The 20,588-nt window shown below is 56.3% G+C and overlaps 7 protein-coding genes across 7 annotated transcripts; 2 read left to right on the top strand and 5 right to left on the bottom strand.

Annotated features, from left to right (window-relative positions):
- Positions 1–1,788: 1,788 nt before the first annotated feature.
- Positions 1,789–5,359, bottom strand: LTHEOB_11258 (Ribonuclease II/R; the record flags this gene model as incomplete). Its single annotated transcript, XM_035507994.1, has 3 exons — positions 1,789–4,498; positions 4,553–4,899; positions 4,949–5,359. The coding sequence occupies 3 exons, from the start codon at positions 5,357–5,359 to the stop codon at positions 1,789–1,791; spliced, it is 3,468 nt and encodes a 1,155-aa protein (XP_035366639.1).
- Positions 5,360–5,779: 420 nt separating this feature from the next.
- LTHEOB_11259 (Molybdopterin synthase small subunit) lies at positions 5,780–6,061 on the top strand (the record flags this gene model as incomplete). The annotated part of the gene is made up of 1 exon (XM_035507995.1): positions 5,780–6,061. One exon carries the CDS (start codon positions 5,780–5,782, stop codon positions 6,059–6,061), a length of 282 nt encoding a protein of 93 aa, XP_035366640.1.
- Positions 6,062–6,460: 399 nt separating this feature from the next.
- LTHEOB_11260 (MFS transporter) lies at positions 6,461–8,635 on the bottom strand (the record flags this gene model as incomplete). The annotated part of the gene is made up of 6 exons (XM_035507997.1): positions 6,461–7,450; positions 7,501–7,809; positions 7,857–8,009; positions 8,068–8,133; positions 8,186–8,538; positions 8,593–8,635. 6 exons carry the CDS (start codon positions 8,633–8,635, stop codon positions 6,461–6,463), a joined length of 1,914 nt encoding a protein of 637 aa, XP_035366641.1.
- A 595-nt stretch (positions 8,636–9,230) lies between these two features.
- Positions 9,231–10,544, bottom strand: LTHEOB_11261 (Amidohydrolase 1; the record flags this gene model as incomplete). Its single annotated transcript, XM_035507998.1, has 1 exon — positions 9,231–10,544. One exon carries the CDS (start codon positions 10,542–10,544, stop codon positions 9,231–9,233), a length of 1,314 nt encoding a protein of 437 aa, XP_035366642.1.
- A 1,218-nt stretch (positions 10,545–11,762) lies between these two features.
- On the top strand, positions 11,763–13,639 carry LTHEOB_11262 (Deoxyribodipyrimidine photo-lyase protein; the record flags this gene model as incomplete). Its single annotated transcript, XM_035507999.1, has 2 exons — positions 11,763–13,036; positions 13,090–13,639. The coding sequence occupies 2 exons, from the start codon at positions 11,763–11,765 to the stop codon at positions 13,637–13,639; spliced, it is 1,824 nt and encodes a 607-aa protein (XP_035366643.1).
- Positions 13,640–13,838: 199 nt separating this feature from the next.
- LTHEOB_11263 (Gcn5 family acetyltransferase) lies at positions 13,839–15,275 on the bottom strand (the record flags this gene model as incomplete). The annotated part of the gene is made up of 3 exons (XM_035508000.1): positions 13,839–14,741; positions 14,865–14,999; positions 15,210–15,275. 3 exons carry the CDS (start codon positions 15,273–15,275, stop codon positions 13,839–13,841), a joined length of 1,104 nt encoding a protein of 367 aa, XP_035366644.1.
- A 2,897-nt stretch (positions 15,276–18,172) lies between these two features.
- LTHEOB_11264 (Cyclin) lies at positions 18,173–19,318 on the bottom strand (the record flags this gene model as incomplete). Its single annotated transcript, XM_035508001.1, has 1 exon — positions 18,173–19,318. One exon carries the CDS (start codon positions 19,316–19,318, stop codon positions 18,173–18,175), a length of 1,146 nt encoding a protein of 381 aa, XP_035366645.1.
- Between the last annotated feature and the right edge of the window lie 1,270 nt (positions 19,319–20,588).

Here is a 20,588-nt window from a genome sequence, read left to right on the forward strand (position 1 = left end):
TTTGAACGGTGACGATGACGGCTCAGGCTCACGGTTCGATCTTTACTTCAATCCAGCTTTAGGAGGCGGAGAAGAAGTTCGCGTTTGCAACCCCGTGCGCAGCCCAACTCTTTGCAACAAAGCTATATTAGTGCTAACATGTACTTCAGTGTGTCCCCGACCCAAATCTGAGCCCTCCTCCGCGACATGCCTCATCGCAGTTCCCTAGCTTTGATCCGAGCGGCTTCCAGGATCATTTTACCCAGCAACGATTCTCACCACTCCAGCATTCCGGCAGAGCGAGGAACATGACTTACGATAGTTCCCAAGCATACGGACAACGGCAATACTCACACCACCGACCAACTCTCAGTGATGTCAGCCAGCGTTCTACTGACCCATTCCGAAACTCCCGAGTGAGCTTTCAGAATCGCACGTCCATCTCGGATCTCTTTCCTCCACCGCCACCGCCCAATAACTCGAGCGGAGAGATTCCATTTCCTCCATATCAATCGAACCCATCTTCGGCAATTTCGCATTTCGCGCACCACATGCGTCCAAGCCGATCTCCAAGTGCATCTTCCAACTCGCCCCAACCTTCGCGTTACAGGGTAGTTGATACAACCACTCCACCCTATCCCCCTTCAATGCGGCATCCAGGCCCTCCTCCGCGCCGGCAGATTCCCGAAGAAGACGAGTGTCCTGTTTGTCACGAGGAACTGCCGCCAAAAGGCCCAGACGGTAGCACTATTGCCAGAGAACAGCACGTCGAAGAATGCATTTCCGCCAACTTTGCCGGCCCATCCAGCCAGTCACGCACCTCCACACCCTCTGCTGCTATAGATGCTGCAATATCAGCAAATGCCGCACATGCAAGCGATTCACGTGGCACCCCTACTCCTCCCGTGGCCGAGGGCTCACGAAGGCGGAGACACACGCAAGGAATGTTGCGATACAGAGCTACGGAGAAAGACTGTATCGACGATGATGGCAGTCCGCAGGAGTGCATTATATGCTTTGAGGACTTCAAAGAAGGCGACGAGATGGGGCGGCTGGAATGCTTTTGCAAATTCCATAGGGTGAGATATTTCCACTATCTTTCTAATTTTTGAATACTCTCATAGAAAAGTACTGACATATCGGGGCAAACAGGCGTGCATCCGGCAGTGGTGGGACACGAAAGGAGACGGTTCTTGTCCTACTCACCAGGGCGGTTTCGTGCTTGGCGGCTCTTAACGTTTTTTTTTCCCCTCAAGAATTACCTCATACCCAAGATTTCCCTTCCTCGTCAACTACTACCCCTATCTTATCAGATCCATGACCGTTCACTCCATGGCGTTTTGTGCATTATCAAGCGTGGCGTTTGGAACATAGATGTGGAACTTCTTCAAATCATTGATATATATTGAAGACAGAATTGCAGTATTGGCCTGTAGCTTTTTGGCTTCATTTCTGCCAAGCTATAGGGTTTCGCTAGGGGCAGAATATACACTCGATCTGGGCATCATTTCATAAGTACATCATCTTTCCACAATATGCTTGTTTTTCCCCCTTGCTCATCAGAGTTTGGTAGAGACAGATTAGAGAGGAGAATTTTTTTTTTGTTGGGCTAGTCATTCACGACCTAGCGCTATCAGATCATGAGACATCGGTTTATCTTTTTCGTTTTTTTTTTCTTTCCGTGGCCTCAACGTTTTGACTGATTTGGCTTAACAACGATCTACAAATAGTATATACCCTTTAGACATGATCCTACAGTTAACTTCTTTACATCTCCGTACTCCAACATGTGCTTCGTCGCCGCCTCGATCAGAAGTCGATCCAGTCCGGCAGGACCTCCCTGCTGATCAAGCGCAGCGGCTCCGCCCTGACACGACGGTTGTACGTGTCGATCGCGACGATGCGGACCTCCCAGCGGTCGCCGACCTGCGCCTGCTCGACCTTTGGGTAGTCCATGTCGAGATCGAAGCTCATGTCCTGCCAGAGGACGGCGACGCGTTCGTACGAGTCGGCGCCAATGGAGTAGACGATGACCTCGAACGTGTCGGGCAGCTTGGCCTCGCCGTAGTAGAAGGCGCGGAAGAAGAGCTGCGAGAGCCAGAAGGACTGCGACGCGCGCTTCGTCTTGGAGATGAGGCGCTCGCGCGGCGCCAGCCGGTTCATGATGGCTTTGACGTCACTGCGCTTGAAGGCCAGGAAGCTGGCGTCGTAGTCGGCGCGCGGGCTGTCGGCCAAGCTGCCCCCTATCTTGGCCTCGCGCCGCAGCGCCGACTCAATCTGCCAGTGCATGAGCATGTCGCCGTAGCGGCGCAGCGGCGACGTCAGTTTTGTGTACTGCTTGACACCGAGCACCTGGTGCGGCAGCCGCCGCATCGAGGTGACGGACGAGCCGGCATGCGGGAGGTAGTTGAAGGCAATCTTGGCAGGCGGGTTGCCGCTCTCGTCGAGCGTGGGAAGAATGTACTTTTCTCGGTACTCGTGGATCGATATCATGTCTGGGCGCGCCATAGTGCCGCGGTAGATGGTTGGGATTTTGCGTTTATGGCACCACAGCGCACCAACCTCGCCCGCAAGAAGCATCATTTCGCGCACCATCAGATCCGAGCCTGTTCCTCCTGGCTGGAACCAAGACTCTGTCGGCGTCGCCACCATCTGGATGACGGGGTCTCCTTCGGTAAAGCGAGCCACACGGCGAGAAGGATGAGACCATGGAAGGCCCGCGTTGCTGTGGTCGTGGTAGACACTCATATCAGGATAATTCTGGTTCCAAAAGATACCGCCGGCTTCGGTTCTGCGTGCCTGGCGGGCCAGGGCCAGTTTGTGGAGCTTGCGGAGATCCTCCTTTTCAGAATCAGACAATTCATGGGCCTCCGTCATCTTCCTCTGCGGCAGCGACGGAACGGTTCCTCCGACGACAAGGATCTTGTCTGGGTTTGCCTCGGCAGCTTTTGCGCCACTTTCGTCTACGACGCGATGCAGTGTTTGGGGAGTGATAGGGACAAAATTGCGGATGAATCCCGATTGGATCTTGTCGTCCACAACTTCGCCTTTCGCGTTGAGCCTTGTGCTGATTGTCAGACAAGGGCGGTCTTTGCCCAAGCTTAGACGCTCGTCAGACACCCATTTCGGCAACATCGAGTAGGTTCGTTCGGGCATGTAGATGCTCTCGGTCAAGTGCGCGGCCATCTTTGCTATCAAGTGTTCCTTGGGAAGGAAAGCCGTCGGATTGGCAATGTGGACGTGGACCCAGCAATCCTCGGAATCGGCGATGTTCTCTATAGAGACGCCGTCATCGATCTCCTCGGCGGTGGCCGAATCGATGCAGAACACGGGCAAGGCACCCCAGTCCACTCGATAATCTTCCATCCAATCTCGAAGTTTTACGCTCCTGCGGCCCTCGCCCATCTTGACCAGAGCGGTATACATCTCCTCTAGCTGCCTTGAGTGCGAAGCTGTGGGTAGCAGGAGGTGAGGGTCGAATTTGGTCCTGTTCTCATGAGGGGGGATCACGCCTATTTCTTGAAGAAACGTGAATCCGGCCCGAGGGTCCAACTCTTCGTCCTTGTATCTATCCAGAGCACGCAGAACCACTGGTGGAAGGGCGCCTACGCGCGTGCTGGCATGGGTTATGTTCGAGATGCACCATGATTCGATGAATCGAATAAGGACAGCGTCAGCCTCAGTAAATTCAAGAGAGTGGAAGTCCTGCATGGCGTTTGTGGATGTGGTAATCTCGTTGCGAACTTTGCTGATGCCGACGCGACCATGTGGAGTGAAGTCACGCATGCTGCGGCTCTGGTCTATGAGCTTCCTACATTTTTGTACGAACCTTCGGACATTCGCGGCTCCTTCAGTCTCCTTTTTCTTCTCGTCGGTCCTGTTCAGGAACTGTGGGGCGTGCCCAGGTTCTGCCTTTTGAGTCGCACGGCGAGCGAACTCATCCTGGAACTGCCGGATCCATTCCACTGCCAACTCAGTTCGTGTTTTGAGCTCGACTGGCATGATCTGAAAAACCCCGGTCTGTCTGTGGCTGCGCCTATCGAGCTGGAACGCAAGGTTTTGTCGGAGTAGAGCTTTCCGAACGGCGTACTTTATCGTAATTGGGGGGTTCTTGATTTTGAGTAAGTTCTCGGTAATCTTTTGCAGAGTACCGAATCGAAGGTCCGTCGGATGAGCTAGAATCTCGTGAGCACGATCCAAGATTGAAGCGTTCCGACGGTAGGCAGCGTCTGCTTCGTCGGTAAAGTCTTTGAGGCGCTTCAATACAGGGGCAGCTATTTCACGAGGAGCGTTGACGTCCAATGTCTGCATAGTGTCCAGGAGTTCCTCTGAAACCTCGCCTTTCGGTAGGAAGCGAATGATGGGCTCGAGCTCCTTGGGGTCGATGAAACTGGACACAGAGAACAGGATCTGCTTGGCAGTGCGGTGGAACCATTTCCCCTGCATGCTGTAGAACTGGCCTTGCTGACCGTACTGTGCGATGAAGACGGCAATTATGGGCTCACGATCTCCAAGGAAACTACTTGATCGTCAGCGGGCCCACCTCGAGCAGGATAAATGCAGTCAAACATACCTGATCTCAACAAGGTCGCCGACTTTCAACATACGGTCGACGAGATCCTCATCTATTGTATCTTCCGGATCAAGAAAAGCAGCGGTGCTGCGGCTATCTTCATCTTCGTCGCGCAGTTTGATATCGCGGAGATCGTTGGGCGAGCCTAGCCGATTCATGTTCTCCGTGAGCCCGGTGGAATAGGCTTCAATGCCCAGTTCGTCGAGCAGCTCTTTGTTTGGTGTACCGTACTGTTCCTGCCATCGTCTCAGGTACTCTATTGTGGTCATATCGGAGGGTCGTCTCGGCATTATAGCAGCAGCCTGCTGTGGAGTAACAATGGGCGTGGCGGCGACTTCTTGTCTGAGCTACAAGCTTGTTAGATTCAATTGAAGACTGCGGGTGGCGAATGCTCACTCTGCTCGAAGTGTGAAAGGATCGCTTGGACGCTGGCACATTTTGTGAGCTCGAGCGGGCAATGCGGTCTATCGCGTCTTGCTGTTCAGTCGCCTGCCGGCGGTGCTGATCAACCAACTGGGCGAGCAATCGCTCTTCATCTTTGTGGTAATCTTGGATTATTCTTGGTGCTTCTTCTAGAGGAGTTTCGGCGGCTTGCGACAGCTGGCCAGTCTCTCTGCATGGTTTCGGCGGTGCGTCAACGAACTTGTATCGCACTTTACGAGAAGAGGAGCGTAGTGAAGTCTGTGGTAGCGGCGAGACATTGGAGAGCTGTCGGCGCTGGGCGAGAAGACAAGTCCAGCATAGATTGGAGAAATCAGCGGTGCGCAGGGCCTGCGAGCGCCTAGCGAGGGTAGCTAGCGACGGCATGCCGAGCAAACGAGGGAGGCAGGTGGTGGAGGATAGAGACGCAATTGCTGGACTAAAAGTCGCGACGAAGCGTTGCGACGGCCGTCAGGCGTCCGTGCCATCCCTGCCTCCCGACGGCCCACGCACAAAACCCGCGCGCCAGCTTACACCTCCCACTTCTTCTCATCCACCGCCCCCCGCTCTCCCATCGCCCTAGGCATCAGGTACGTATATTCTGCTCTCCCCTGCACTTGATGCATTTATGCATGAAGAGATACAAAAATAGCATGTATTATCCGAGGTCTGCTACCACGCAGCCACCTCTGCGGACCATTTTCTTCACTTTCTGATCGCTCAACCCCACCCCGAACTTTTCGCGTCTCTCCCATCAACACAACCGTACTGACACGCGTATCAGACTCCCATCGTAGAAGAAGCGCAATGGCGTCCGTCAACCCGCCGGCCGGGCACTTCAAGCTGCTCTATTTCGCTGCCGCGTCGACGTACACGAAGAAGAATCACGAGCACTTCGCAGCCCCGCTCCCCGCGTCACAGCTGTTTGGCGTGCTAGAGCGCGCGTATCCGGGCATGACGGTGGCGGTGCTGGACAGCTGTGCCGTGACTGTGAACTTGCAGTACATCGACCTGGAAGATGGCGATGCCGGTCTGACAATCAATGAGGGCGACGAGGTCGCGCTGATCCCGCCGGTCAGCTCTGGCTGAGAGAACATACATGATCGAGCACGTCCTATATGATTGCTGATGCGAGGACCCGATGCTTTCAGATGACCAGACGAGCATCTGATAGTTGGCCATTAGCTGGATCAAGTCCGCTTCGCCCCGTCTTGCGTTTCAACGTAGCCACCGATCGAGCCAGGCTCACAGGACAAGCCTTGTAGCAGGTACTGGAACAAGCATCACTTTCCTTTGCCTGTCAAGCTCGCAGTCCGCACAATTAGCCATTAACGACAATCTTTTGTTATGCTATTCAATTGGCTAGATCAATTTCAATTCTTCGAATTATTAACGCCAGCTTTCCTTCCCGCAATCTAGGTATCTACACGCCCTCCAAGAATAATCCATTACATGACAATTTTCAAGAGAAGAAAGGATTGTAGGAAATCAACCACCCCAACTCTGCCCTGTTCCGTATCCATCCCTAGTTACACCCAGATTCGAGCTGTACCTCCTCAAGCCAGTCCCGCTCATACCGATGGGCACACTCGTCCTCCTCCTTACCGTTTGCACTCGTCCCGACGGCGTTCTGCTGGGATGTGACGGCCGATGAGGCGCCTCGGCTGGCAAGCTCGAGCTGATTGGACTGCCAATCGCCTCGTCGTCCGTATCGCTGATTGCTGCAGATGCGATCGAAGAGTACGTCGTGGTGCGGCTGAGCAGCTCTCCGACGCGGTCATTGTTCTCCTCATCGCCATCCGCCCCTGCTCTAGAAGGTCGTCTCGACGAAGAGCCGCCCTTGGCTGGGATGCTCTCATCGTCTCCCGACGTCTCATCCTCGTCCTCGTCATCCGGGCCAAACCCTTTACCCTCGACGAGGAAAAAGGCTGGCACGGCGCCGACTATGGAAATAGCAGTGAACATCCAGAATGGGGCGATGACGTAGCCGTGCTTGACGCCGAGAGTGAAGAGACTACCACCGACAGCCGGTCCGGCAGCTCTACCTATTGCAGATACGGACGTTGCGATGCCGTTGAGCGTCCCAAGCACGCGGAGCGAGCGAGCGCTGTTGGTCAGAAGAATGGTGCTGCAGGGGAATGCGAATGTTGTGCAGCAACCCTTGATCATCATGATCACGAACATGACAACCTGTTGCGACGTCTGGTCTGGGAGCAGCGCGGTGAAAGGGGTGATCAGGAAGACGACAGGGAAGATGAGCGAGACAACGCGGAAGCAGCGCAGGACACCGTAACGCCGGGCGAGCGGCGGGAAGAAGAAGAGTTGGTAGAGGAAGCAGAGCGCACCATACAAAGTGAACATGGCGCCGATGTTCTTCGACTTGATGCCGAAGCCGTTGGAGAACTTGAGCGGGTTGGCCGGGCTGTACGATGAACCATCAGAGGGGTGAGCGGGATGGTGCATAAAGACAGGAAGGAGCTAGGGAAACATTAGCAAGGTCGCAGCGTATTGAGAGGAGTGATATGCACCTGGTCATAACCGATGGAATGCATGGCCAAGACAGTATATATGACCAAATTGGTCACGGATTGCACCGAAAGTACTTCACGGACCGTGACGGGGCTCTGCTCCGTCGGCTTGCGCGTATCGCCATTCGTTTGGTCATCGTCCTGATTGGTCGTGGAATCGACGTGCTTGAGAAGTGGCTCCGTCTCTTCGCCCTTGGCTTTGTGCCACACGTTCTTCGCCCGCACGATTTGATTGGAGACGGCAGAATTGAGCTTTTCGCCCAGTACCAAACCATAGTCTGTTTCGTCTTTCTTGCTTTCTAGCGTTTCCTTGACAAAGCGTCAGTTTAGTAGCAGAGGGGCGCGAATCGACTCACATGAAGAAAAAGAATGCCGGTAATGATGCCGGTGAGGAAGAGCAGAGCGCCGACAATGTTCGGAAGGGCAAAGGGATATTTCTCGAAGAACGAGTCACCGCGAGGTTTCGTGACATCAACGCCAAGAGGGTTCGACAGCGCTCCACCAATTGCCTGATTGAGAAATGTCAGTAGGTAAGACGATTTGCGGGGTGCAGGGGTCGTCGCGTACCGGGCCGAAGACGCTCCCGATGTTGTAGACCAAAGGCATGATACTGAACGCTCTCGGTTGCAGTTCCTAGACCAAGGTTGTGAGCGACGAGCTGATTTCGTGATGGAGCCGTACGCACTTTCCACGGGCACAGCTCTGCGACCATTGTGCGCAAGATGCCGACGTTGCCGTTGCCGGCGCCCTGGATGGCCCTGGCGACCAAGGCCATGGGCAGCGAGGTGGAGAAGCCCCACACCAAGCTGGTGACCATGGTGTTGAACAGACCCAGCAGGATGATCTTCTTGCGCCCATACGTGTCCGAGGCCCTCCCCCAAAATATGCTCGTCAGGCACTGGCCCAGGCTGAAGATGGCGGAAGCGGCGCCGGCCCATTTCGCGATCTCGTTCTTGGGCACGCCAAAGGACTCAATCATCTCAGGCAGGTAGGGAAACACGCTCGTGAGCGCGATGGGCTCGGCAAAGCGGCATAGTGCTGTGAGGGCGCATCAGTGGCGTGGGCTTGCAAGGAGCGAGGGGGTGGGCGCACAGAGAATGACGAACTGGCGCCAGGGCAGCTTGTGCTCGGCCATGGTGGTTGGGCGCGCGCAGCGCGAGAGTAACGAAAGGGCGAAGTCAGAGAGGAGGAAGGCGGCGGCCTGATTGAATCATTTGGGGAGATCAGTGCAGCGGGCCCTGTCTATCTTTTCCTCGGGCGCAAAATGCAAGCTGCAAGCACGCAAGAGCGAGGAAAGTGGATCCTGCTGGGGCGCGGAGCAGCTTTGAGCAACTGCGGCCGGCAGCGCCTCACAGCGGCGGGGATGTCAGCCGCTGACTCGCTCCGGCCGTCGGAGATGGCCATCATGTGGCCATTGGCCCATCCATGCCCGGTCCCGGCTTCGCGCCGTCCCTCCCGACCTCACATCTCGATGCAGCCTTGTCGAAGCTTGCTTGATGCTCGTTACACGCGCATCATTGCCACACCAACCTCCTGTCCGCCGGAACCCGCACCCCAGCAACTCCCGGAGCTAGCCAGTACACCGCTGAAAAATGTGAACAAGACGCGCCAGCCGGCAGGCTCCCCACGAGCAGCTGACTGAGACAGTCTTTTAGCGACACCGGCAATACCCAGTAAGTGCGGGGTGTGCGGGCACGGTGCTCCAATTGCGATTTACTGCTTGCCACCCATTACTCGATCAAGGCTTCGGGGGCCGTTACATCTTCGGCCAGCTTCGACCACCGGCTTGAATACACTCGCCCGTCCTTGATGACTGCCAGAAGGTGCCTCTCCGGCCTATCGAACACCTCAATATCGTCCAGCGGATTCGCATTGAGAATCAACATGTCGGCCGCGAATCCCTCCTTCAGCTGGCCCAGAAAGCCGTCCTGCCTCAGCATCTTTGCCGGATTGATCGTCGCGCTCTGCAGCACCTGCTTAGCGCTTAGCGCCTTCGCCCTCAACCCAAACTCCTTTGCCTGCTCAATCCCCAGCGGGCCCAACAAGTCCGAGCCGTAGCACATGGTGACGCCCGCCTTGGACGCAATCTCAAGCGCCCGCAAGCCCTGAGCCAACACCTCCTCGTTTTTCACATGGCTTTCCGGGGGCAGGAAGCCTTCGCGGCGGGCCATGGCGTCGTAAGCGATCAGCGTCGGAGTCAGATACACTCCCTTGTCGGCCATGTACTCGGCCGTGGCCTCGTCGATGAAGTTGCCGTGCTCGATGCCCGTGACGCCGTTGGCGACGGCGTGGCGGATGGCCTGCGGCGTGTAGGCATGCGCCGTCACCCACGTGTTGTAGCTGCGCGCGACCTCTGCGATGGCGCGCACCTCGTCGGCCGTGAACTGCGTGTTCTCGAGGGCGTCGGTGGGCGACGCCACGCCGCCGCCGCCCATGATCTTGATGAAGTCGGCCCCGGTCCGCAGCTGCTCGCGCGCCGCCTTGATGCACTCGGGCACGCCGTCGCAGAGCACGCCCAGCCCGTTGACGAGCCCGCCGCAGCACTGCGTGTGGTCGTGGGCGCCGCGAAAGTCGGCATGGCCGCCCGTCTGCGAGAGGGCGTGGTTGGCGATGAACAGGCGCGGTCCGGGAAAGACGCCGTCGCGGATGGCTTCTTTGAGCGCCAGGCCCGCTCCGCCGCAGTCGCGCGCCGTCGTGAAGCCGCGAGAGAGCATCTGCTTGACGACGAAGGGCTGCCGCGTCATGGAGACGGCCGAGTCCATTGCGACGCACTTTGCCAGATCTTTCTCGCCTGGCGTGGCGACAACGTGAACGTGGGCGTCGATCAGACCCGGGCAGATGTATTTGCCGCCGAGGTCGACGGTGAAGTCGGCGCTCGAAGAAGGCGACTCGGACGAGACTGATTCGATCAGCCCGCTCGAGATCTTGACTGTCATGTTTGGCAAGACCGTGCCTTCCACGGGATCGATCAGGTTGGAGTTGGTGAAGATGTACGTCTTCTGGCGGGGAAGCTTCCAGGGCTTGACAAAGTCTTGGGACGCCATTGCTGCGGAGCCAGAACTCTTGGTGTTGACAAACCGGTAAGAACGAAGTGGTCGTGAATCAATTGGCCGGTAGGAGTAGATCAAACTGCGTGCTTTGTCCTGGGACGATGGCTGCTGGGAGATCTTCTCAGGTTAACTGCTGTTACAAGAGCGGGGATCCTGGCTTGGCGGCGCATTCTTCGGGTAGGATGCAACGGTCGGGAGCCGTCCCGCCCGCGGACGGACCTTCTTGATGCAGCTCCTTCGCCAATCAGATCTGGTTGATCATCTGGCGGATGCTCCCAAACATGGTGTTGGCTGATCGGGAGTGTAGGCGTGAGCCGATGCGATAGTGGGGTGGGGTGGGGAGAAGTGGGAGCAAAATCGCATATTACAGTTCAGAAGCTGAGAAAGAGTGGATATAAAATCTCGCGTGCAGATGTCGTTGGATGGATGTCTCAGAGTATTATGATAGACGTCACATGACCATGGATGACATGCAGTATTCGCTTCATATGTTCGGCCGCAAAATACGCTGTTCATCAATTGAAGCGGCTGAAATTTGGATGGCGGGATCCGAAAACAAATAGCTAGTGTAGAGGGATATGGTTTCTTTATTTACTTGCAATTAGCTTGGTTGAAGTATCAAGAGTCGAGCGGACAACCTGATGCGGCACGTTTGTATAGTCGCGCAGACAAGCCAACACCCTACCATTCGGGTGTCCGCATCTGGGTGTCTGGTACAGTCTAAGTTCCTGGATCCGTGGGTCAAGGGGTTTAGCCCGAAGCAACGTCATTCCTTTTCCAGCTCTACGTCGATGCAGGATAAAATCAAACTCCATCGATATCATTCAGTCAGGCAAAGAGCCCCGGTGGTGTCACAGCTAGACTAGATGCTGCTCTTGACTGTAACGTAAAACGATAGATTATTGCATTGCATCTCAGTACTTGAAGTTTCCTCGGCGCATCGCCAATGATGTCAGAGAGCACGGGCCCGCCCGATAGATCTGGCTTCGATCTCGCCCACAGATCGCATCTCACTACCCCAGATCAGATGCGCCATGCGTGCCATTGCTCTTGGCTCAATTGAACAAAAAGGGCCGGTGCCGCGGCTGAGACGACCATGCCTGTGGAAGCGCGTTGCTTTGTCCCTCTTCCATGCTCCCCTTCACACGCGCATTTCTTTGCGCGAGAAACCCATTGAACGTTCGGTCGCTACATTCATCCAATCCGGCCAACATGGCCGCAAAACGGAAGGCAGCGCCCGCTTCGACCGGGTATTCAGACTCGACGGGAAACGCATCCAACAAGCGCTCTGCCGAATCGCAGCCCGCTCGCAAAGCCGCCAAACGTTCCACCAGCAGTCCTTCAGCAGAATCCAAGCCAACCAAGCAATTCGACCACTCGCGCGTTGAAGAGCGCTTCGGGATCGTGCAGCGGGATTTTTATCCGGCCGAAATGTCCAATGAGCGATGCGAGCAATACAACAACAACGAGATCCCGCGGCCAATCGAAGTGCTCGAGAAGACCATGGCCGAGACCAAGGAACAGCGCTCCAAGATCGCTATTGGCAACGCCGTCGTCCACTGGTTCAAGCGGGATCTGCGCATGTCCGATAACAAAGGACTAAGCCTGGCGGCGAAGAAGGCGAAGGACGGCGGTGTCCCACTCATCTGCGTCTTCGTTGTATCGCCCCAGGACTACCAGGCCCACTTCACCGGCACGCCGCGGATTGATTTCGAGTTGCGGACTCTGGCTGTGCTGAAGCAGGACCTAGCGGAGCTGGATATCCCGTTGCTGGTGGAGACGGTCGAGGAGCGTAAAAAAGTGATACCCTACCTGATTGACAAGTGTAACGCGTGGGGCGCAAAACACCTCTTTTGCAACATGGAGTACGAGGTTGACGAACTGCGGCGCGAGGCGCGGTTGACTAAGAAATGCCTGGACGCCGGCATTGACTTCACTGTCGTGCATGACGACGTCATTGTCCCGCCAGGCGCGCTCCAGACTGGCCAAGGCAAGCAGTACGCCGTCTATAGCCCCTGGTTCCGCGCATGGCTCTCTCATGTCCACAAGCACCCTGAACTTCTCGATGAGCATCCCAAGCCGGAGAAGAACCCCAAAGACGCTCGCGAGAAGTTCAAGGATATCTTTGCTTCCAATATACCCGAGGCACCGGAGAACAAGCGTCTAGATTCGGAGACGAAAAAACGGCTGGCCTCCCTGTGGCCGGCAGGTGAGCACGAAGCACGAGAACGGCTGGAGAAGTTTTTGAAGCAGAAAGTCACCAAGTACAAGGACACCCGCAACCTCCCTGCTGCAGGCAGCACTGCTATGGTCAGCGTGCATCACTCAGCCGGCACACTAGCAGCCCGAACAAGCGTGCGACTGGCCAAGGATGCAAATACGACGAAGAAGCTAGACGGGGGAAATGCTGGGATAGCGGGCTGGATCAGTGAGGTCGCCTGGAGGGATTTCTATAAGCATGTGCTGTCGCATTGGCCGTACATCTGGTGAGTTGCTCCACGCACCGAACCTCAGTCACCACATACTGATCTTGATATAGCATGTTCAAGCCTTTCAAGTACGAATACACCAACGTCGAGTGGGAGTATAACGACGAGCAGTTCGCTGCCTGGTATGGCGGTCGCACTGGCTTTCCCATTATCGACGCCGCCATGCGCCAGATGAACCAGATGGCCTACATGCACAACCGCTGCCGCATGATCGTCGCCTCCTTTCTTTCTAAAGATCTGCTTATCGACTGGCGCATGGGTGAGCGCTACTTCATGGAGCACCTCATCGACGGCGACTTTGCCAGCAACAACGGTGGTTGGGGTTTCTCTGCCTCTGTTGGCGTCGATCCCCAGCCGTACTTCCGTATCTTCAATCCTCTGCTGCAGAGCGAAAAGTTTGATCCAGATGGTGAGTACATTAGGAAATGGATCCCGGAGTTGAAGGATGTGAAGGGAAAGGCCATCCATGATCCCTACGGCAGAGGTGCAGAGGACATAGCGAAGAAGAATGGATACCCGAAACCGATGGTGGATCACAAGACCTGTAGGGAAAGAGCATTGGCAAGATATAAGGCTGGAATTGGCAGGAATACGGCCTAATTACGCTGCGTATGCATGTGTACACTGTCTAATTCTAGGACCTCAATAACGGAGTAATGCTTCTGATGTCAATCCTGATGGCACAAACAACTTTAGAATGACTAGTATTTCCTCTAAAGGAGTGCTACCATTTAAAGGCGTATCTTCTCCGGATGGTAAAGAGCCCCTTACCATCTAATTCTATCTACAATTCTCACGTTTAACCCTCACCGGCGTCGAACCAAGCAAATACCTCCCTCTCCGCCACTCCTCCCTTCTTCTGAGCCTCCGTCTCCTCTCCATTCAGCCACATGCGCGCGTAATCCATCCCGCTGTACTCCCAACCCAAGCCCTCGAACGTCTCGACGGCCACCGGGTTCTCGCCCCACGCCTCGGCGACCAGCGACTTCTCAGCCGCGGCGGCGCCGAAGCCCTTGATGGTCTGCATAGCCCGGAGCAGGAGCGTGCTAGCCAAGTCGCGGTTGGGAGCGTAGAGCGGGCCCACGCGGTAGCCATGCTCGCAGGAGCGGACGAGCACGAAGCCCGTGACCTCTCCACCTCCTCCTCCCTCCTTGACCGCGGCGAAGCCCCACGCGTCCTCGCGCTCGACGAGCAGCTCCTTCGTCCACAGGTGCGTGCGGCGCAAGCCCGTCGCCTTCTCGTCGGCCGCCACCAGCGCCGCCGGCTGCACGTCCCTCAGCGCCTTAATCAGAGGCGTATCATCACCGTCCCCCTTCTCTGCTCCCGCGGAAGAAGGAACCTCGAGCTCCTTCACCTTCTTCATCACCATCAGCTTCACGCGGCCCTTTTCGACGAACCCGCGCCGGCCGTACGTGCCCACCTGCTGCAGCACGCCGTCCAGGCCGACGCGCTCGGCGCCCTGGCGCGCGAACTCGTCGAGCGCCGCCTGGAAGAGGAGGCTGCCTCCGCCGCCCGTGCCGCGGTACGCCTCGTTGACGACGAAGAAGCCGACCCAGCCGGTCTTGTTGGGGTAGGTGATGGGGAGGATGATGCCGACCGCCTTCTCTTCCTCTTCGGATGACGAGGGCTCCTTGTGGGTTAGGACGATGTACTTGCCGCGCGAGGATTGCCAGTGCGTTGGGTGGTCTTTGTCGGAGCGGTTCTAGGAGGGGAGAAGAGTTAGCATTTCGCCGTAAAAGTCATGGGGAGAAGGGTGCTTTTTTCTTTTTTTTTTTTTTTTTTGAAAGTGGAATGTGAATTCGTCGTGGGAAGAAGAAACACCTACCCATCCAAGTGATTGCATTGACGGCCACCAGAGGGACTTGATCTCCTCGGAACTTTTTGGCGGTCGAACGCTGAAGCCGCTTGGGTCCACCATCTTGGAAGAAATAGGCCGAGCCTGTGGAGAGAATGAGAGGATCTTAATCCGTAAGGTCAGCGGAAGCCTTGAACAGACTATTCATAAATTTGGATAAACAAACACGCCAAAACAAATTGTCAAGTGAAGCCAGCGTAGGTTGTTTTAATCGCCAATGGATCATCTGTCGCAAGTATGATCCATAGTAATATAAAAAATGAGGTCAGGAACAGCTGCCCTTAATGGCCTCTCCGGTAAGAATACATCAAGCACGAGAATCCACCAGATGGAATCTTCCATTTGCTTGGGATTGTAGAGGTCTATTGCGGTCTTTCCCATTACAACCGAGATTTTTGGCTGGTCGCACACATATACCAAGATTTGTCATGTTGATGCGACAGAAAAAAAATAAACTTACTGCACTAGACCGTGGGTAGCAAAGCCAAGCTACGCACGCACAAGGATGTTGGCTTAGGCCAAACCAAAGCTCCTTCTAGAGTCTAACAGAGTTTCAGCTAAGGCGACCATATAAGAGTCTCACGGGTGAGGTGAGAATGTTGCTTGCGTTGTGTGTGCGACGTGGTAAGATGTCAGATGCGGGGCAGGCGTTACGTGCTTGGAGGGGCGGGAACGTCGCGGATTGCCGAAGTGGTTGCCCATTTTTGTGACTCAGGCGCTAGCATTGCACATCTTGATATGCGGTGATAGTGTACCTCGATCCCAAGACAGCTTTTCAGGCCAGCATGTAAGCTGAGTAGCCGTCCTTGCAGAATCAACACAATCACCAGTCATTAAACCATGGTGTGATATGATGCGGAGGCATTGAGACATGCAGAGCTGACGGCAAGCACTACTGGGGTAGCACAGTCAGGCCTTGCATAAGGAGCGCCCATTCTCTGCATTGCTTCTAATCGCGGTCTTCAAGCAGTCTGACCTCTCACACCATTGCGAAGAAATCGAAGGTGCGAAGGGGGGAAAATGGTGGCCGCATCCCACTTTCCCTTTTGGGACATCGATGCTTCCGTCCGAACTTGGGCCGGACGAGATGGACCCTGAATTTCTGCCTGAGGCAGCATATCAACCACCAGGACGTGGCTTGCACAGCCTCCCATCTGGATTCCTTCTGGATCCTTTCCCCCACAGTCCGGGCGTACCACAGGACGTCCATTCAAGATCCGCTCCATGCGCGCGCTTGGTTCTCAAACGAGCCAGCACGACGCCAGCCAACGCCAACGCGAGACCGCTTCATCCTCATCATCATCACCCAACACCAACGAGCGGGGACGAGGTGATCGCCGAAAGACCGGACACGCGCGCGCCAGTCAGCACAGAGCCGTGGTCTCCGTAGCCGCGCGGGGAATCAATCATGCGTGCTTGTTGAACCTGCATTATTGACGAACCGGCGGGTCGTGGGCCGAAAGAGAGCTCTCAGCTGGCCGCCACGGCCGGAAACGTCCATGCACGGCGACTTTTTCTTCCCTGAAGGATTCCCGGAATGCGGCATTGTACTGATCGATCGTCAGTTCTCTCACAAGGGACAACGCTGCACCAGCTTCTGTCACGGTTCAGGCCGCCACATCGCATGCCACCAACCTGACCGCCTTTTGCCTTCAAGCATTTCTGTGGACGCCGGCGTCATTTTTCTTGTCATCCACGCCATGCATGCCAGCGAAGAGGAAAATCCACCAGCGAAAACCGGTTTGTTATACTCAAAGCCCGTGCGCACGTTGGGTTGACATTGTAGCCCATGCTTCCCGGCGCCTTATTGCTGTGCACATACGTGGGCGCTGATGACAACAACTGCCGTTGCCGCTGCCAAGCGTGACAAGGCTTAATCTGTTTCTTGTTACTCGTCGCCTCCCACACCACTGTGGCTTGGATCCTTTCCGTGCAACCCAACTCTTATTATTTCCCCCTCCTCCGAGACCCTTCCTTCCCGCACCTTTCCGCTTGCACGCTTTCGTACATGACCACGGGCAACATTCGGTGTGCAACCTCGAAAAACAAGAGGTTGGATAAAGTCGATTGACAGGCATCCCCTTCCTAAATTTAGTCTGTAGGGTGGTAGTAAGGCGCGGGAATAAAGGAGGGGCTGAGAAGAAATGGAGGTTGCACCACATGCTGGGCAAAAATTAGATAGGGGTGTGTGCGTGTCTGCGTGTGTGCACCCGGTGCTACGCTACTGCTACCGCTCGCTGCGCGTGCAAGGATGCGCATGAAAGACTCTGACCGGTAGGTTTGCCGGGGGGCTGGGCGCTGCGTGCCGATCCGTTCAGGATGGATTGAGGTCGTGATGACTCCCAAAACCCGCAGATCGGGCTGGGTACAATGGAGCCGAGCAAAGGGCAGGGCGAACAAAGAAATGGAGCGGAGTGGCTATGCCGTTGCGCGGAAAGAGTTTTCTTAGCCCTCCGCACCTGCATGGCGCTGTCGGTCTCAGACCCTCCGCGAAGGCGTGTGTGCCGCAATGGTCATAGGCTACACCCTTGCGCCGGGCGAAATCTTGTGAAGAGCCTAAGCCTAGGGTGGGTCAATCGAGTGGCTGTTAGCCCGTCAGGCTGTTGCGTGGGCTGTCAGCCACATACCTGAGAACGCCAACCTCAAGGATGTGTGCCTCGGCTGACATGCTGTGCCCCCCTTTTCATGCAGCACGCGCGCAGAATGTCACGAGAAGCGAATTGAAGGGAAGAGTCTTCCTCTATTGGTTTCTTTATCGATCTTCAGCATCGTGATGCTGTCGACAGCAGCCAACTAAAGCCGTGTCTTGTTGTAACTATCCAATCCTCTCGTGAATACCCAAACCGTGCCATGCAGCCCATTGCTTGCCTCTAGATGATGCAAGAGTAAAAGAAAAATTAGATCCAAAATTTTCAACACCAATCCCACCGTAGCCATCTTGGCTCGGTCTGTGAACGCCATCCCAATGCAGCTGAATGCAAAGAAAAGCACAACCAACCAGTGGTATGTGCGACAGGGGTTGTGGGTTGAAGGGAAAAAACCGCCAGAAGACTCAATCAAGTCGTGTCGCTGTCATCCACATCGTTTCGTTCCTTCGTTTGTCGTTCACTTCTCTCTTCGGCCCCTTCATCGCTTGTACGTGACTGTGCTCCGCTCATGCTCGCTCTAAGAATTGCAATCCAAGAGAAAGGAAATGGAAAAATGATAGTCTACGCTCCCAACAGTGGGAAGCACCCGTGAGCAAAAGCTGTTATCCAAAAAATGGTAAATCGTTGAATTTACACCCGGACGCCGGCGTTGCCCAGAAAGCGGGCGAAGAAGCCGCCACTGGTCTTGGGCTTCTTGGACGGCTTCTCGCCATCCACGAGCTGCTGCTCCATCGGAAGAGGAAGCTGCGAGTGGTACATGGCCTTGTACGCCTTGGGCGGCGCCTGCGGCATGTGCACAACCGCTGCACCGGTCATGCTGTCGTAACGGTGGACCGACGGCATCTCCGAGTGGTAGATGGAGCTGGGCGTCGACTCGGTGCTGGACAGATCGGAGTGCGACGAAGCAGCCGACCCGGAACGCTGAGGTGGCGAGAGCGATGGCATGCGGGACGAGGAGCCAGACGTGCTGCTGGTAGAGGGGCGGCTGTCGAGGCGGTACCTCGAGTAAGGGTTGCTGAGCTCGGTAGGCGGCGCGATGGTGCCGTTCTTGAGCTGGTGGGCGCAGTACTCGAGGGAGACGGAGTGGCCAAGCTCCTGGTAGTACGTCTGGATCTCGCGAAGCTGCTTGATCTTCTTGAGGTGCTGGGCGCGCTCGGCCTGGCGGACCTGGTAGTCCCGGATGGGGGCGAGGAAAGGCTCCAGGTGGAAGTACAGATCATCCTGGGTGATGCGGAGGTCCCAGTCGAGAAGGAAGAGGAGCTGCTTCTCCATCAGGTTGACCTCGGTGAGCGAAAAGCCGAAGTGCTCGTAGCCGCGGACGGTGCTGTAGCGGGCCCAGTGCTTGTTCTTGGGAGAGGAGTCGTTGAGGTTCTTGGCGGCGAGGATGAGGGAGGCCAGGAAGATGCGGTGGACAGTGCAGCGCATGCCCTTGGCGACAGGAGGAAGGCGCGCCTTGAGCCTCGCCAGGTAGACAAGGGAGCTCATGAGGGTGGCGACACCGACATGTGACCGGTCAACGAGCGACATGATGAAGGCCTCGACCGAGGGCAGCGCGGGGTCCCGGCCGAAGGGCTGGGCGTGGCCTTGGGGAGGAGTGGAGGGAGGCGTGGGCGGGAGGTTCTTGTTGACGTTGCTTTGCTGCTGGGGAGTCTCGCAGCGAATGACCTCGGATGCCTTGCGTGCCAGGTAGGCGATCATCTCCTTGGAGACGGGGAGCTGGATGAAGTAGTCGAGGGCAGCGGCATTCTGCTCGGGGGTGGCGGAGTAGGAAACCATCTTGAACGACTGTTGCAGGAGGATGGATCTTGTCGGACGGCGAGGTTTTGATGTAGGGCCGTGGAACAATAGGCTATTGTTCTCGACACTGAATAGGGTGGACAATCCTATTGTCTGGTGGTGATCCCCGGGTAGGTGGGAAGTGGCTATTGCGCGGTGGACAATAGCGGGTGGACGGGGATATTAGATTAAGACCTCGAGGCGGTGAGGCGAAGTGAGAGAAGATGCAACGACGGAATAGATGCAATTAGTTCGCAAGGCTCCCCGACCGGCAGAAAGCGATTCGTATGATTAGCTCAAAGATGGAAGGAAACCCGAAGCGGAAAGGCGCAGCGGCAGGCGTTGGCAGACTGCAGGGTTGATTTCGCCGAGGGCTGAGGCTGAGGAAAAGAAGGATGCAGCGGGGCGGAGCTCCAACAACCAGGCGGAGTCTGCGGGGAAGTGAGGGAAGAAACGAACAAAAAAATGGAAGGAAGTGTTGGTTGGCGAGTGCTGAGTTCTGTTGCAGCGACGGCACGCTCGAGTACTTATGTGCGAGAGGTCGCGCGTGTCGCTGGGAATGGGCAGCGGTACGGGTGGGATCCTGGGGTGGGTCCAATGATTGGCTGAGAGGCGTCTACACGCGCAGCAGCCCTGGGCGGCGCCAAAGGCAGGTGGGCGGCAGATCGAATAAAGTGACAGGCTGTCGCGCTGTTTCAGGAGGCCCGTGTTTCAAGCAGCGTAGGCGCGCAGCCAGTCCACCGTCTCCGTTTGCAGAGCTCTCGACCGAGTCTGCCGTGCTGTTTCGCGAATGTGCCCGCTCAGCGCATGCAAGGTCTCTGCGCGCTGCCGGGCGGACAAAGGGCCGTCCAAGCCAGGAGGTGTGTCGGATGATGGTCGCTGTCGGCCTGTCGCTCGGCACGGCTGACTTGCACTGGGGCTTGGCCGTTGCTGCACGCTGCGGCGCTAGGTCTGCCGGCGTGCGGGCTAGGTGAGGGTGTCGGTCGTGGTAGTGGTGGTGTTGCGGATGGCACAAATGGATGCCTGAGAGGTACACGTGCGGGCGAGTGGTGAGAGGGCAGGATCAAGTGCTCAGCGTGCAGCTCGCACGCGGCATCGCAGCGTATAAGTCTGCGCAGGCGCAGGGCGCCGCGCGGGCAGTGGGCTTTGGGTCGCCATCCGTCTCCTTGGTTACGAAGTGTATAGCGTGGTGGTGGGGTCCGAGCAATCCCCAGCCTCCTCTGATCGGCCGAAAATGCCTTTGAGCGGCGGCCACGTACAGAACTCAAGT

The sequence above is a fragment of the Lasiodiplodia theobromae genome, assembly GCF_012971845.1.
Source record: "Lasiodiplodia theobromae strain AM2As chromosome Unknown scaffold_46, whole genome shotgun sequence".
In the NCBI taxonomy this organism is placed as follows: Eukaryota; Fungi; Ascomycota; class Dothideomycetes; order Botryosphaeriales; family Botryosphaeriaceae; genus Lasiodiplodia; species Lasiodiplodia theobromae.